Genomic DNA, 17921 nt, shown 5'->3' with positions numbered 1-17921 from the left:
GTTTTGGTTCTGCTGCATGATGGCCGTAACTGGAGGGCATTACACGTGAGGTAAAAAAACATCAATGGGTGACGAGGATTAAATCTGATTCTGTTCCACATTTGTAAAGACTGCAATGATCGTTTCCCTCTCCTTCCTTTTGGTTAGAATGTAGATATCAACAATAGCAAATCTGTACACATGGACATGCCCTTGACCAAACTCGGCACAATGGAGGAGTCGTTCACGATCTGGTGCACTGTTTTTGTTATTATTATTTTTTTCTTTTCTTTTTTGTTTTTTAGGTCGGATCCACTAGAGGTCGCTAGAGCACTGTACAGGAAAAAAAAAAAAGCGTTTTGACAGCTTGTTATTTACAGGGGGTGAAGTCAACAGATGAAACCAAACTGTCATGTCATTTGGGAGCTTGAGCTTTGCGATTGTGGATCTGTTAATAATAAATTGTTTAAGAATATAGCTCTGGGTTTCATGCATTTGTGAAACGATTGTCCTCGGCTCGGTACATTTGAATTCCCATCCATTCTTCCTCGACACATTGTAATTCTTGATTGATACAATGGGGCTGATTTTTTTTCCCCTTTTTTTATGTGCTCCAGCCAATGAACATAGTCGTACAAGCGGATGTGCTTCTCAGGAGAATTTCACCAATCAGGAGGCAGCACCTACATCACGGGGCGGGACTTAATCTGTAAAAGAAAGTCGGCGGACGTCAATCACGCTCAGCGCTCGCCTCTGATTGGTCTGACGCGGTAAATGGGGGCGGGTCTTCATGACGCCGTGTAAGCTACTGTTGAAATTCCAATGCTAACCAACTTTAGCCAGCTTGCTAACATGTAATTCAGCGCATGTAAAGAAGCACATATACACAGCTACTCTGGATTTAAATGGATAAATAATAGTCATCTCCAAAGCGGGCGCATTGGAAAAAACTCGTCTGGATGATAGCTACTGCGCGTGCCTCGGGGAGTGAAACCGGAGCATGTCCAGTTAGCCAGAACACGCAGAAAATCGGCGGACAACGAACCTGGCAAAAAAGCTAGCCAGTGAGCCCGTTTGAACTGGGTCTGCGCTGAGGGATTTGAACAGGTTTCGCCGCTCAGAGGACGGAGGGAGCCGGATGCTTTGACTACCATGAGTCCTGCAGGCTGCCCCCATGTCAGCGGCTTCAAAGTGGACAACTGGAAGCAGAACCTGAGGGTTATTTATCAGTGTTTCGTGTGGAGCGGTTCGGCCGAGACCAGAAAACGCAAGGTAACAAATGAAAATGAAACCATTGGACGTAAGGATAGACAGACAATGTGAATGTGTGTGCGTGTGTGTGTGTATGTATGTGTGTATGTATGTGTGTGTGGTTGTTTCTTTGTGTGTGTGTGTGTGTGTGTGTGTGTGCGCGCGCGGGTGCGGACTGGCGTCGCGTGCGTGGACAGTTCCCCGCCCTTTCAAAACAACACAAACATCCGACACGGGCCAAAACTGCTCGTCCCCACTCGGGACAGCTGCCCACGGTCGGAGGCGCTCGTTTTAGCCTCGAAGCTAATCTCAACGCTGGCCACAGCCGAACGTCGGCTCCCGTCAAAGCTACGGAGCCGATGTGCACCTCGTTAGCACTGCTAGCCTGCAGCAGCAGGGTGAGGGCTCCACTTCCTCCCTTCCTCCAGTAGACCGCAGGCCAGCAGATGAGACGGTGGCATTGCATCGATCCGAGAGAGAGGAGAGGAGAGGAGAGGAGAGGGGATGGGAGGGGTGGGGTTCAAAATCAGGCTTTCACGAATCCTTACCCCCCCACAAAATGCAAACCTGCTGCTTCCACAAATCATACGCCGCGATAAGAGAAATGCATCAACAACTAACGATCCAACTGGGGTGTGGGGGGGAGGGTGCATGTGTCAGCAGCCACGGCTGTCCTTTTCACGTTTTCTTAAGAGACCGTGCATTGTTAGTCATCTGTGTGACATAGATTCACATCTGGGCGCAGAGCAGATGAGGCTCAGTGTTGGCAGCCACAATGTGCGCCGGGACGAGCCCGTGTCCTCTGTGATGTGTGCGAAATAATAATCGGAGGAGGGAGGTGGGAGTCCGGGATGCACGTAGACCAGTGAAATGAGTGGTAAGAATATTTTTAGGGTCTAACCCCCACTCCCCCCACCCCCACCCACCCCCCCTTTCCGTATTTGCTTGGTCCTCCGTCTTCCCAGCCTCCACCCTAGCCGAGAAGAGCAGCAGGCAAGGAGGCTAACATCCCTGTTCAGTGTTAGCTCCATTTGCCTTCACATTTTTTTTTTCTTCTTATTGATTGTGGCTCAGTTTTCCAGTTATTACGGGAAAATAGCACCAGGGCAGTTGTATTGTTGCATGCCCTCCTCCCCCCCTCCCTCCCTCCCTCCCTCACAGTGTGAGACATGCAGTATTCCCTTTTTTTCAAAACTCATTTCCCACTCCAACCTTTGCTCCGGGTTCGTTTTTTTCCTATTCAAGCAACCTTCGAACCCTCGCGCTTATCATGCACTGTCATCCTCCAGGCCGGTAATCAGATCCGTGCAACCAGATATTCCCGTCTGGCTGCTCCCACTCCTTGCTCACTTCGGCCGGGATGCTACGGAGGAGAAATACAATTGCTATGACTTCACACCCATCCCCAGAAGAATAAAAAAAAAAAGAAAAAGAAAAGAAAAAAGACTGCATCTGTTTTGTTTTCCGCCCGTCTCCAACATTTTCAAGCACCGCCGCTTGAAAGTGTTACCGGTCAAAAAAAAAATATAGATCAGACCTCCACTTCACTCCCCTCCACGCTGAGCGTCACATCTGGCGTCGACATCAGACAGTCCGACCTTCTGCCGCAGATTGGATTGTGAGCGTTCGCTCACCTTGACGATTCAAAGGCTCCACTTTTCAGCGGGCCACACTGAAGTGTCTTATCGCATCCGAATTACAAGGGCATTGGATGTTTTTGCCCTGCCGCAGAGTGAGCTGCCCTTTTCCCCAGATGCTGTTAATGCGTTCTCGTTTTTTTTATTTTCATTATTATCGTCATTTTGAGACCGGGTCATCAATAACTGCCCGCCTTTGTGTTTCTATTGTAAATAGTTGTTAGTGTAAATGTGCAAATGTACACACACGCCCCGAGCCACCGTAAAATAAAGCCTGCGAAATCAGTGAGTCATTCCTATTCAGGCTCGGAGCTTAGCAGCAGATTCAGCAATACTTCTCCTCTCAGTCCTGTTAAGGCCTGTCAGGTCGTGCCGCCGTCTCTGCTCAGTAATGCAACGCAAAATGGAATCGATGTGAAAGAAATCCTCTGGGTTTTAAGCTCAGAGCCACTCGCGAAAAGACAAATGGTCAGTGAAATGTTTCGTGTCGGAGCTGTGACAAGTTTCGCTCAGAATGTGACTGTAACTTCGGCCTCAGTTAAGAGGCGTCTCAAGTGGCGACAGGGACGAAGCTGCAGTTCCTCACGTGGACACTCGAGGCTGATTCCGGACGACGGTCGATCCCTGAAGACCTCGATGTTAATACGTCAGCGGTCAAAATAATTGTGTTTGCAGCCAGGTACTTGCAGTTGTGCGTTATTATGGCTGTGGGGGCTTTGGTTAGAAGATGGGTGCGGTCACAGGGTGCTAGCTGTCTTAGCTGTCCCCCCTTGTTCCCCTCAGCTCCACGTCTTTCACCAACTTTATATTAACGGTGTATTAGGCGCAGTCAGGCTTTGCCAAGATGGCGATGGCCAGCGACACACACGCCAAGCTTCAAATCCACTCTTCAGGAAACCTAGATGTCCGTTTTTAATTGGTCACTGACCAAAGCCTCCTGTTTTTGTCTTTAACAATGTTCCTACAGTTTCTTTACAAACAATATCGAAGCTGTCCATTTATTCATACAGAGCTAAGGTTTATCTGATGCGTCCTTGGCAGGCAGGTAGGCAGACATGCCTACTGTTATCCAGCCTCATGTTGTTGGAGAAAACTCCGCCCCGATACGGCCTGAATCACGCGATGACGTGCCCTTCGCCAGCTCCCTCTTCCTGGTTTATTCAGAAATATGCACGGGTTTGTGCGAGGCCTTTTGTTTTTAGGTGACATGGTCTTCGAATCGCCTGTCTTTCCTTAAACAAATCAAACTAATGCTGCGTTCGGCTCACAGTATGTTTGTGTCCTCGCACTTTTCTGACGGGCTTTTTCTAGACCATTACCTCTTCCTGCTTTTCCCGCATGTCATCCCACCTGCAGATGGCTTTTTCCACAACCATCAGAGAGAAATGATGTGGTCTGAGCCGAGGGCCGAGGACGTTAGGTGGTCCGAGACGCCTCTCGGTTCATTGCCGACGTCGCAAAGTAAAAACACCACGGTGCGACCACATCTGCTACGCGTGTGCGCGTCGGCACTGCTGGCACGACAGCTGAGGATGTGAAGATGCGCGGCAGACGAGCCAACACCGTTTCCTACACGAATGCAATGTCCTACGGGACCAGAAATGTACACACGCACACTGTAATACAGTTAGAAGAATGAGTGAGGAGAGATTGTTGCATATTGATGCGTATTTTCATAATTCATGTGCTGTCAAAGCACTTATTCGTGGATGGGCCCGTGTGTGTCTGGAATAAGAATCGGTGTGTTTTTTTTTTTTCTTTCACGTACCTGTGACCCGCGCTAAGATGGGCAAAAGAAAATTAATATGATTTTAAATCATGCAGGAGAGGTTGATTTTTATGTCCGTTAAAAAAAAAATCATAATAATCGCGAGGTTTGTGGTTGCTTTTGGTTAGGGCGGGTGTCCAGAACCATTACGTCACTGTAGTCTGTGCCGTTGTGTGTGACGTTTTTAACACACACATCCACCTCCTTACTCGGAATAAAAAGAAAAACTGCAGCCGGGGACAATTAGCTTAGACTGGAGACTGCAGGTTAAGTAAAGGACACTTTTAAGCGTCGTTCTCGTCTGTGCTCGTCTACTTGACACATGTCATCAATCCCAGCGCGAGCACCGTTCCAGTTCAGAGTGCGCATCTGACCAAGTACTGTCCAAATGGCCAAATGTGTTCCTGCCCCGCCCATTTTTTTTGAGGACGCATCAGGAGATGAATTGTGTGGACATGGGACAGTCATCAGTTTTACTGCGGTTCCTGTCCTGAATCCGTGCTTCAGAACCGTACTTCTGAACTACCAACCACACAAGTCACAACCACAATTAAAAGTTGTAAAGGTTTTCTTGCGCTCAGGCGTACTAGCCACTCCTTCCTCTTTCCAGTCTTCACGCCGAGCTAAGCTAACCCGAGCCCACGCTTTGACAAAACGCACTGGACCGTCTTTTTCTTGGGATCCTCCATCACATTTCTTTTGTCTCTGTGTCAATCGCCATATCAGTTGCTATTAATTATTTAACGCGACAGTGGCTGAAGTTGTCGGACGGGGAGTGCTCGGGGTTTGCTTGTAGCTTAGACCCCACCCTCCCTGCCTCCCGACACACTGCTCACGCTTTTACCGTCGACTGTGCGCGACGTCGAGCCCTTGAAGTCGCCGCTTGGGTGTTTGTCTTCCTTTTATGGCGTCCCCCTCCGCCGGCCCTCGGGGAGGACTGGATTCCTGGTTCCCACAGCGAGCCCAGATCATGTAGGTCATGCGTTAGGTTGCCTGGATATCGACGTGCTGTCGGGATGGAAGAACGGGCCCTGCATCCGTTACTAGTTGATTTAACATAATTGTTGCTCACACCAGTGACACGCTGCTTTAAGTACCTTTTTGAGCGGGCATTAAAACATCCTAACGTAGCACAGCAGCTCAGGATGAAAGAGGCTTTAGTATCTAAGGACCTTTTGAAGAGAATCAAACGTGAACCCGTCCAGAAAACCCTCATCCCAAAATTTGACAAATCGATTCTTTTAGGTGTTAAATCCATTATCCTTTAAAAGCGTGCTTAAAATTGATGTTCTTTCTTTCCGCTAACTATTCCAGCCTCTGCGTCCTCTGCTGGCTGTTCTTAAGTGGAACTAATTTCGAGAACACGAAACAAAAAAAAGAAAAACGCAAAAAACTGGACATTCATCTCATTTCTTTTTCGCTTTGTCTCCATTAGTCCGCACCGTTCCTCGACCTCCCACCTCCATCTGCGTTCCTCTTTGTCCCGTCTCTTTTTTTTTTTTTTATTTTGCCGTCTCCTCTCTTCCAGGCTTTTCTAATTTCTTCTCACCTCCTCATATTCATGCTGGCTCATTGGCATGCCAGCTTGTCATCTGCATGCTTTTGAACTGTTGCTATCTACCCCCCCCACCCCATCCACAGTCACGCCGCCCTCCTCGTTCCCTTCCGACGTGACTATCAAACGGAATGTAGACGGAATGTAGAGGAGCCGTGATTAATAATGAATAGTCATGTGCCGCGTTTTTTAGGCTTACACATAAATTACATGAATTTTAAATCATCTCAGCGCTGTACTTTAGCTAAAGTAACAGCCAAAAAGCAGCGAGGGGCTGTGTATGCATCGTTTTTTTTTTTTTTTTTTTTTTTTTTCCTCCAAACCCGGGTTCATCCACTCAGCGATGAAGTCTCACATACAGCCGCGTGCACGTAAACACAATGAAAGAAATGTTCCTGGTAGATTGCTTTCCCGTTGCCTATTGTGATTCCGAGCCGGGTACCAGAGATTCAAGAAAAGCTACGTGGGATGCTCTTTGTTCGCCCGACTGTTAAAACAGTGGAAGTCAGAAATGTGGCAGCAAATGCCACGAATGAAAAACAGCTTTAGACGTCCCGCGATATCAAATAATAATAATAATAATAAGTGTGTCTGACGCCGCTGCTTAGACATGTCAGACGTGCTGTCAGAGCCATTTACGGTTGAGTAGAATATTATTTTTCCTTTATTATTCCATTTTCACTCAGACCATTGATACTATGACACTGGAGGAAAAAAAGAAATAAATTAGAAGTAGTTTTAATGTTGTGGCTGCTTTGTATTTAATATGTATTTAAAACTTTTTACAACTGAAGTTGAAAGAACAAATGACCCAAGTATGAAGTCTTTAAAGCTACGGTAGAACGGCACTACAGCGGAGCCAAACAGGCTAAAAACAAAATATAATATTATTTTAGTTGTGGCAAAAATCTGTCTTTAAATGGAGCAAAATGTATATAAACTTTTAAATTATCTTCGAATAATGGGGAATAGTGAGGTGTGCCCACACGCCATTTTTGTTCCCTCCCTCGTTGGCCGTCGCGCTGCCTGACTTTGCCAAAAGATGGACCGAGATTAATCTAACGGTAGCTTAACTCCGGCCTTTGGCTCCGTGCGATCGGCCGAGTGGTGCGACGATGTGCCCCGTGTGTCCTTTGCTCCGTTTGATCAAATTTCCGGATGTTGAATATGAGTGTGTGCGTGACGCGTGTAAATGAAACGATTCTCCACATTTACGTGAATTAAATGTGATTTTTGAGATGAATATGAGCCGAATAGCAGCTAAGATCCTGTGACTGTGTGTGTGTGTGTGTGTGTGTGTGTGTGCGCGCCACACCACACCACACATCCAGGAATTCTCATTTTCTTTCTGTTTTTGTGTCTCTCTCACTGTTGCTTCCTCCTCCCACTTCCCGTCTCTTTCAGGCCAAGTCATGTATCTGCCACATGTGCGGCGCCCACCTCAACAGACTCCACTCCTGCCTCTACTGCGTCTTCTTCGCCTGCTTTGCCAAAAAACATATCCACGAGCATGCCAAGAGCAAAAGGCATAACCTAGGTATGACACACACACACACACACACACACACACACACACACAAACACACCCCGATGCAAACAAAAGCATTTGCCGTGCCCACAACTACAGCTGGAGCAGATGTGTTTTGAGGCCTGTTAAGGACATTGTGTAAAGGTATGGACGCACCAAGGCCACATCCAAGAACTGCTGGCAACGAGGTCCGGCCGTGACGTTGCCTCACATCCCCTGCGTCTGGGCCAAAAGTTTGCACCTGGGCACACAACAAATACTACGGCCGCCGCCCATGCACCACATTCCGTGCCTGTGCCTGTGCGGCAGGAAATGGCAAAACCAAAAGAGGGTTTGGCTGGAAGAAAAGACGCTAGGATGAGCTAAATCTGTTGCACAGAGCCGGCCTTCCCCTGAATCATCATGCTGATCAGTTGGTCGACATTTTATTCGTTCTAGGTGATCACAGCGCTGTGAAACGCGTTGGATTTGATTAGCCACGTAAAACGTCAGGAGCCTTCTGCGTGCTCGTCCAACTTCCTCGTTTTGTTTACTTCCGTCCCTTCAGTTCTTCTTCTCATGCGCCTGCCCTCAGCCAATCAGAGTGACCTCTCTCTGATTTAACGTGCTGTATTGGACCAGGTAGTAACGTGAGTCCGACAAGTGCAAACGGCGCAGGACAAACTGGAGCAACCTAAGCCGCTCACTGATGACCCCAAGATGTACCAAGATCCTAACCCCAGGCATCCGTCCCCACTCAGCTTCCTAACCCAGCCACTCCTACCTACACGGCAGTGGAGAAGTCGTGCTTATAAGTACGCATCATCCCACCGTACGATAATTCTTAAATACGCTGATCGTTGCTAATGGAGATGTAGCCTTGTGTTAATGAACATGAGTTTTAGGCGCTTTAAGGGTTTACTCACACTAGGGCCAGAGTAAGACTAAGACTGTGGGTGATTAACTACCAGTCGTTGAGTTCTCTGGACTGTCAGTCCATTTCTCTCTGTTTTGTTTCGCTTCGCTAAAGCTAACTTGAATAGCAATTCTCCACATGGCTAATGTTCAACAACTAATCCCGCTTTCACGTTTTCATCACACCTGGACGCATCGCTGTGCTCTCAAAGCTCCTCTCGTTCTGGGAATGCACCTGGATTTGAAGCTAAAAGCGAGACTTAGAGCTGCAGTCGTCCTCAGGTCCTGCAGTAAGACAATGCTCTTCAGGATTTCGGTTAGTATATTTTGCGCTCCTTTCACAGGCCCGAGTGTGACACATTTGTGGTTTTCTGGCATTTAATCAAGGAAAATAATCGAAAGCGACAGAGCTGTGAGCGGTTACACAACCCAGCGCGGTATAACTGCAACACAGTCTAAAAGCCTGGCCTCAAGGGGGATTTGTGTGTCACCTGTGTATTTGGCCTCTTGTAGCCCATTAGAAAGAATATATGCATTAGTGAACTCACTAATGAATAGGGACTGAGAGTTGTCTTGGTGGCTGATTAAAATTGGACACACTTACCTCTCTGCTTTACAATCGGCCTCCTCCAAGATCCTTCAAAACAATGAGATTCGGGGTTTTTTTTTTTTGCCTTCTTTTGACGAGATTAATTGTCTTTGTCACAGAAGAGAACACAAAACGTAGCACATCCCCGGTTTCCGTGATAACCCGCACGGGATTTGTTTCAAGTATTCTTCCCTGAAATTGACTGAGGAGGTTTTGCTATTTTCAGGAACCGAAGCAACCACACCGCGTTTCTCGCCACCGCTCACACGGAGGCTGCTTTATTGGCGTGTGTTCACAGTGAGAAATGGGAAAGTTGTATTTCAGTTCACCGAATTAAATATTTGCATCAAACAGACGCAATCTGGATCGCACCAGATTTGAATAAAGACGTGGGTGTTTGCTGAACACCAGGAACAGTTGGCTGCCCCCCCCCCCCCATCAATCCCTGCAACTCCCACAGGGACACTCGGTCTGTAATAATGAAAACATTGCTCGGAAACGACTGAATTATTGCGGAGAAAATTGCTGAATATTCCCTGATCTTAGCCAGTGAAAGCAGCTGCTGGAGGGAGGACAATATTAATTTCCAGATGGTTGACAAATAAAAGGGGAAACTAACAGTAAACCTCTTGTTGTTCCGCCCTGATGTTAGAGAACGGCTTCATTGCACCTTGTTATTGATTTTCTTAGTCTCTGCAGCTCTGCTTACAGGATCAACACCATTCTTTTAGAGGACACTCCCTCGACTCCTTTATCGTGGTGGTGGAGAGCGATTTCTGATGCACCAGTCCAAACCCACCACAGGTGTTCAATTGAGTTGAGATCTAGTGAAAGATAGATTAGATTAGAGTAGATTTTAGAGAGATACACTTATTTATCCTGAGGAAAATTCAGTGTCCAATAGCTTCACTGCATAGGATAGAATTTAATGACATATAATAACATACATGACGACATTCAGGGATTTCCAGCTTTTTATTGATCTATTTAGGTTTTGCACATGTCTAGGGGTAATTGAAATGCAGCAACTGTCTACCATGGGCTAACTATAACCAACCAGATCAATAAACCGTGTGACGTAGTAGGAGAGTTCCCAGGTGGAAACCAAACATGCTGCAATGTGAGGAGCTTTAAAAGCTAGCTTTAGCGTAGCTAGCCCTGAAGATACCATGTCTATGAGAACCCCCGTGTGGCAGCTGTGACGCCTACAACACTCATGCACCTGCCAGTATGTACTCGCTGGATTGAAACAGCCACAAGCACCCAGCTTAAAGCCCAGCGCGATGGGGGAACGTGTGATCTCGTGATTCGTTCCCAAAACCAGACTCCGCCCAAGGCAACGAACGAGACTCCACCAGGCCAGGAGTCACTACACAGTGTTATTGGGTTAAACGGCACAAGGTGTTGTCCTGCCCTCCAAATTCACTAGATCCCAAACTGATCAAGTGTCTGTGGGATGATCCACAAAAACCCATAGAACCCAAAGGCCCCCACTAACAACATCCTCAGAAGGCCCGTGTCCATTCCCTGATGAGCCTCAACTGTTTTGGAGGCACAAGGGAGACCTACACAATATTAGGTGGTCATAATGTTTTGCCTGATCGGTGTATATTCACATAACTATGCACCATAAGTAGCTGACTTTACCCGGTAACAAATGGTTGAGCATATACTCGCTTGCCAGTTCATTAGGTACACTGGTGCAGGATGTAACTCCACTGACAGCTGTTGTTCTAGACACAAGCTGAATACCTCAGGCACCAAGAAGCCAGGCTCATAAATCAGAATACATTCGTTTTCCACCAGGGTACCTAATGAACTGTATAGTGAGTGTATTTTTGTGGGGCGGATGAGTCATTAGTTGTTCATCTTTTAAAGGTTACTTTTAATAGTCGATAAACTGTTTGAGCTCAACAAACGTCGCAGTTTTTTTTTTTTAAAGACACTAATTGGGGTTGATTTAGTGTCGTTGCTGTAAAATGAGAGATCAGCAGGATTATTTGTTTAATTTTAAAATAAAAAAAAAATATATATATATTTATTAGCGTTGGTTGTATTTGCTTTTAAATGAATAAATGGGAGATTATTCTCATTTACCTCTTGGCTCCACTGTGCACTGAAGCCGTCTCACGGTGAGAATACACCGCGTTGATCATGTGTGGAAAGCCTGCGGGCGCCGCGGACTCATGAATTTAAAGGTATTGTATGTGGCAGCTATGTGCTCTGCTGTGGAGCAACACGTCCAGTCTGAGGGAAGAAGCCTCTCAAGGACATTGTATTTGAGCTGAAAGTGACTTCGTGCACCGTCCATTTCTCACACAGCATTTCTTCTTCTTTTTTTTAAATATCTCCAAACAAAAACGAATGCACAGACTGAGGAGGCAACATACAGGAGACGCCGAAAACAGCACATTGTCTAGAACGCAAGACGTCATCCTTTTAGTCTGAAGGCTGCGATGCCAGCTCTACACCCAGTAGCTTTCTTTTTTTTTTTTTCCAGCCTCCACATAATAGAATTAGGCGGTTTGAGCTGCGAGTGAAGTACGATACACTGCAGTGTTTGGAGGAGAGCGGTGCCGCAGCGAAGGCACTCGGGGTGTCAATGACAAAGGCTGGCTTTGGCAGATGTTGAGAATCTGACGTTTTTTTTTTTGGTTTTTCCGAAGCGCCCCCCCCCCCCCTCTTTTTACGCCGCGTTACGGCTCGGGCTCGGGGAGACCCCCTGTGGTGCGTGCGCGTGCGTGATTCCCACGGAGTGTAATTGTGAGTTTAATTAGGTTAGCTGCTGAATTAAATGCCGCAGAAATAGAGTAAGGAACTGTCTTAATACACCGGGAGAGAAAAGAATTTAAAAAAAAAAAAAAAAGGGACAGATCTCAGCAGACTGCCGAGGAGGTAATTAAGTCGTCTTTAACAAACCCTGTGGAATTAGCCTCCATTAAACCTAGCCCCCCCCTTTTCCTCCTCCTCCTCCTCCTCCTCCTCCTCCTCCTTTCCTTTTTGGCCGTTTCATCTCTTTATCTTCCTGCTTCATGCATTCTCACTCAGCTATTTGCCATATTCTGTTTGCTGGCTTGCACTCGGCTCATCTCTCTGTCTCCATCCTCTTCTCATTTGCCCTCCTCTTGTTCCCATGGTTACCTGATGACCCTTTCGATATACAGAACTGTTAAAGGATTTAACTGCACTTGCACCATCAGTCCTTTTTTTTTTCCCTGCGATCTTTCTTTTTCCTCCACATCTCTTCAGTGAAACTCTTCCATCCCAACCTCCTTACCATCCTCTATCCTTTCCTCCTTTTTTTCTTCCTCTCTCTTTTTTTTTTTTTTCATCCTCCATACCTGCAGAGGATGACAGCCCTGCGAGGCCAACAGGCAGGTTGTTATGGCAACAGCAAACAAGTAGCTGCGGGCTACGGAGCAGGTGAGGAGAGAGGAGGAAGAGGGAGCGGAAGGACGGATTCGGTCCGCGCGTGGACGCGTGCGACGGGGAGAGACGGCTCCGATAGCTGCCTCCCTCCCTCCTTTCTTCCTTCCTCCTCACCTTTTTAACTTGGCGGCGCCCTCCCCGTCTCTCGGGACGTCTGCCGTTTCTCGATGGTGTGTATAGATCGCCGGCATGTCAGCAGATAAGCCCGGCTACCTAGCATCACAGCACCATGGCAACATGACCTGAATAGGAGGGGGAAAAAAAAAAAGACTGCGAGATGAAGCGGTTCGCGCAGATCTCATCCCACATACGCATCCCTTTGTCACCTCCCGACAGCAGATAAACCGAAGCGTCCCCGCATTTAAATAAAATGGCCTCCTCACCAATTCCGCTTCTTCTCCTTGTCTGTGTTTTCCGCAGCTATCGACCTGCTGTACGGGGGAATTTACTGCTTTATGTGCCAAGACTACATTTATGACAAAGAGATAGAACAGATTGCCAAAGAGGAACAGAGGAAAGCCTGGAAGATGCAAGGTACGGCAACATCACGCACGCACACACACACACACACACACACACACACACACACACACAGCCATGGAAAGTGATGAAACACCAGTGGCACAGTTATTAAATGTCGCAATACTGGTGAGGTTTTGCATCTAAACACCAGCGTGCCGACTTATTCTCCATGCAAGCATAACAAGTGTTACATAAGTCAGACTAAAAATGCTTAATATAACCACCTTAGTTGGATACGCTGGTCTGACTGGAAGGTCGGACTCAAAGCGCTGGTGTAAACCTTTAGGAAGTCCAGTATTTATACAATCTGAGGACATAGCTCGGCCCTAGTCTCCTTAACCCCAACGCTACTGAACAAATTCACAGTTGTCAAGGAAGTCGCGGTGAAAACAGAATGTTGTGTTCTATTTTCATGGCTAACGATGACGTCGGTGAAGTTTTATTCTGACTGGTGTTTGGGGGCACGGCAATGCTTAAAACTTTTATGTTGAGGTCCCTCGTCAGAATGAGTTAAGGAAACGTTGTCGGCGTAAACGAAGCCAGTATCGCCGCTTAATTATACTCCTGCGCAATTCAGTTTTCAAGCCGCAGAAAAACAAGAGCTCCACACGCCGAGCGAGAAACGTTAATCTACTCTTTGACCCGTTATTTTTACCTTCCACGTTTATACAATTAAACTCTTCTAAGGATTTTTTCCCCCTGAGTAAAACCTAAGAATTAAAGTTCCTGTGTTTGAGGATTTAGTGTCATATAGAGGTGAGGTTGGAGCCAATTTAAGATCCAATGTGGACGAAACATAAATCTCCCGACGTACGTATTTATGGTTTATCCTGAACACATCACTTTATAGTTGTAGGAAATTGTTTTCTAGTGAACGCATCGTTCTGGACGTTCTGTTCTGTTACTGCTGAAAGATTTCCTTAAATCATTAAACTACTGTAGCTGTGTGTTCACAAGTCTCTAAATAAATCAGTTTCTTCTTAGCTCGGCTGAAACACATTCTCGATCTGGTTTCCAGTTATGCCACTCTGGGCCTGCTTTATGTAACCAGTTATCACAAGGAATAGGAGACTAAAAATAATTTACAGGCGAAAAATGAAAAAAAAAAAAAATCTACAAAGAAGGGAAGAGATCCCTGTTCCAGAGCGGACAGACGTGGAACAAATGTCTGCTGCACAAAAGAAACCTATCCTGTTTAAACTGTGGACAATCGGGACGACAAAATTATAGTTTGCTCTTTGCCACCGTCTTTAATTAAAGTTAGGAGTGTTCATGTAGTGAAGGCTGGGCAGCTTTATTCCTGTGACACATCACATGCTCAGGGCAAATTTAAAGTGCTTTACAGAATGTAAAAGAATATTATTGTGTGAAAACACTGATATGGAGGTTAAAAAAAAAAAAAACATTGTTTAATGTCAAAAGGTAGCGTTGTATATGACATGTTAAATAAAAAGAAAAGCCTATAAATAAACTCCTGCAGGTAGTTGAGAGTGATTATAAATATATCTAAGACCAGTCTCAACGTAGCTGGACGACTAAACGCCGTTTCCCCAACACTTTTATCCTTGTTATTTATATCCCATCGGGTTTATTTTGTGTCTTGTTAAATGTTACTGCAGGTTGCTCTTTAAATAAACGCGCCTCGCCACAGTTTGACAGGAGAGAAGATGCAAATCTTCAAGTGCTCTGTGTGTGATCTGGTCTTTTATCAAAACTGTGGAGGCAGTTTTACATGTAATGTTAACGTAGCGGCCATTTTGATTTCGCCACACAACTTTCAGAGGGTTACGACCTGTTAAGACGTGGTTTTATGTTAAATGTCACACTAATGATTACCTTAGACTTCTGCGTCAGTTTGATGCTGTAACTACGGCGACAGCCCAGACCCCAGCGCTTGGTCCACGAGGAGGTAGCGTTTACGCTTTAGTATTTACGGCTGCTTCTCCATCTCCGCAAGCTTTGTATGGCTCAGTAAAGATGGAAAACATCGAGGAAAGGTTAACCGAGGTTCAGAGATACAAACATTCGTAACGACTCGTCTTCTGAAATATTTCAGCACGAGTTTCCGCCTCAGTTTGACGTAGGATAAAGCCGCAATTACGCTTCTGCACATGGCACGTTGGCAGTCTGTCTCCATTTGTAACAACTCCCCTCAAACACTAGACGGCGCTGTGTCTTTTTTGCCAGTCGGGTTCATTTTTATTTCCACTTCCTGCTTCGCTTTCAACAATGGCAACTGAAACTGTTGCTGAAATTTCTCTGTATCCTCAAACCTCCTCGGTTAAACTTTCCGATTATTTATTGATCCAACTCAATCAATTCAAAAAAACCGTTGGAAATACTAAAGCAGAAACATGTGACCACCAAGCGGACCAATCACAGCTCTCGAGCTCTGTGTCGCCGCAGCGAGTTGATAGAAGAAGGGTTTTGTCGATGGAACTTGAGTGAACTGGAGTTTGTGTGTTTTCCAGGCATAGGAGAGAAGTACTCGACATGGGAGCCCACCAAGCGAGAGCTGGAGCTGCTCCGCCACAACCCTAAGAGGAGGAGAATCACCTCTAACTGCACCATAGGTCAGAGAAACACGCGCATGGACTGATAAACCACATCGGTTTAAACTAACCTCAGTTAACCTCAAATACAAATAATATTTCCGCTCACAACTGCATAGAGTCTCTGTTAGATTTAGTTTTTTTATCAGACAAATTTGAAACTTACCAGTCTCAGCCCGTGTTACAAATATGATTTACATCCTCCAATCACATCGTATCGTTCACGGAATGGAAACCTCAACACTAGCTGTTAATACGTGAGCCAGTACAAAATACCACCAGTTCCCGGTTTAAAGGGAAAATCTGAGGCGTTTTTATTTTCACATTTTTTTTCCCCCATGCTGATTTTCCTTGCATCATCTTTTCATCTTCACACCGAACGCAGTTCAGCTCGAGCCTTTGAAGCAAAGTCATCGTTAAAGCCGCTGAATAAATAAGCTTCGTTGCGAGCAGTTACCCCAAAAAATAATTCAGTAAATTCTACATTTTTATTTATTTATTTTTTTGTTTTGGTTAAGTGAAGTTTGATTTCTTCGGGGTTCGGCCTCTGGACGTTCTGCGGGGATTATTTATCTAATTAAAAAGGAGTCGACAATGAAACGCTGAAAGTTAGAGTCCAGCGGGATTAATGCCGCATAGTAAAACGTATTTCTGTACGTAGGTGTGGGGATTGTGGGAGGGGCTTATTTGCCGGATCGGACGGCGTGTGGATGTGGGGAGCTGGCATACGTTTAACACCTTGTTGCAGCCTGCGGGGATCTGCTCCGGTGCCATTAACATCCCTGGCACTGTCTTAGGTGGAGGAAATTACAGGCCTGGCTGCTCAGAGAGCTCTACCTCCTTCCTGCTCTCCTCTTTCCTCTTTCCTCTTTCCTCTTTCCTCTTTCCTTTTTCCTCCTTCCTCCTTCCTCCTTCCTCCTGCAGCCCCCTCTCCTTCCACCTCCTGCTCTCTTCTCTCTCTCCCCTCCTCCTCTGTCGGTGTGTGGTTGGGTCTGCTGTAATCTGACAAGGGTTTCCCTGCATGCAGTCCAACGTAGCCAGAGGGACATTACGCTACTAGTGTGTGTGTGTGTGTGTGCGCGCGTGCGTGCGTGTGTGTGTGTGTCTTAGCCGTTAACAGCAGTGCAGCCCGGTTGCCTCACTGCAGCAAAGGAGGAAAAAGGATGTGGCTCTCTCCCACTCTTTCTCCCCCGTCTCATTCTCTTCCCTTTTCCTCGGTCCCTCCTCCGCACGTTCCGCGTCCGTCATCGCTGTTGGCGGCTTTTTGTGTCTTTTCTTTCTTTTTTTAAAAAAAATAAATAAATTTTGTATCCTCTCCCCTCCGATCTCAGGCCTGAGAGGTCTGATAAACCTGGGCAACACGTGCTTCATGAACTGCATCGTGCAGGCGCTGACGCACACCCCGCTGTTGAGAGACTTCTTCCTGTCCGACCGGCACAAATGCGAGATGCAGAGCAACTCGTGCCTGGTGTGCGAGATGTCGCAGCTCTTCCAGGAGGTGACCGTGTAGCTTTATTTATTTATTTATTTATTTATTTTTGGCCAAATGGACAAAAAGACGACGATTGAGAGGCGGAGGCTCCTCGCGACCCTATTAACCCGCCTCTCCGTCCCCCAGTTCTACTCAGGCCACCGCTCTCCTCACATCCCGTTCCGTCTCCTCCACCTGGTGTGGACGCACGCCCGTCACCTGGCCGGCTACGAGCAGCAGGACGCCCACGAGTTCCTCATCGCGGCGCTGGACGTCCTGCACAGACACTGCAAAGGTCAGACTCCGAAAGGCGCAAGCCGGCGGCTCCAAAACCAGGGCGGGATGAGAGGATGAGAGGATGAAAAAAAAAAAAAAAAAGAGCCACAGACACTTGTGATTCTCTTAGATCTCGCATCAGCGAAGAGTGGGTGGCTGTGAAGTTGCACAGCATTGCTTTTAGTAACAGTGATTTTTTTATTTCCCCCCCCCAAACAGATGACAACGGAAAGAAAGCCAACAACCCAAACCACTGTAACTGCATCATCGACCAAATCTTCACAGGGGGCCTGCAGTCTGACGTCACCTGTCAAGTCTGCCAGTAAGTGTGTGTGTGTGTGTGTGTGTGTGCGCGCTGAAAAACAAGACACGCCCTCAAACACCATTTATGCCTCGGTTACGGGCCGCGTAAAGAGATTAAAATCTAATGGAACGAAGCGGAGGCCTCGCACACGGCGGCTCCTGCGGCA

General features: G+C 46.6%; 1 protein-coding gene across 1 annotated transcript in view; it reads left to right on the top strand.

Annotated features, from left to right (window-relative positions):
* The first annotated feature begins 729 nt into the window (after positions 1 to 729).
* The window catches only part of usp22 (ubiquitin specific peptidase 22), a 22540-nt gene continuing 5348 nt past the window's right edge, over positions 730 to 17921 (top strand). Inside the window, exons 1-7 of the mRNA XM_047608130.1 lie at positions 730 to 1251; positions 7595 to 7727; positions 13051 to 13164; positions 15624 to 15725; positions 17036 to 17202; positions 17323 to 17470; positions 17671 to 17773. Coding sequence (XP_047464086.1) covers positions 1132 to 1251; positions 7595 to 7727; positions 13051 to 13164; positions 15624 to 15725; positions 17036 to 17202; positions 17323 to 17470; positions 17671 to 17773 — 887 coding nt within the window. The 5' untranslated portion in view covers positions 730 to 1131. The remainder of the gene's footprint in view (positions 1252 to 7594; positions 7728 to 13050; positions 13165 to 15623; positions 15726 to 17035; positions 17203 to 17322; positions 17471 to 17670; positions 17774 to 17921) is intronic.

The sequence above is a fragment of the Mugil cephalus genome, chromosome 16, assembly GCF_022458985.1.
Source record: "Mugil cephalus isolate CIBA_MC_2020 chromosome 16, CIBA_Mcephalus_1.1, whole genome shotgun sequence".
Lineage (NCBI taxonomy): Eukaryota > Metazoa > Chordata > Actinopteri > Mugiliformes > Mugilidae > Mugil > Mugil cephalus.
This window is presented reverse-complemented; position numbering and strand designations above follow the sequence as displayed.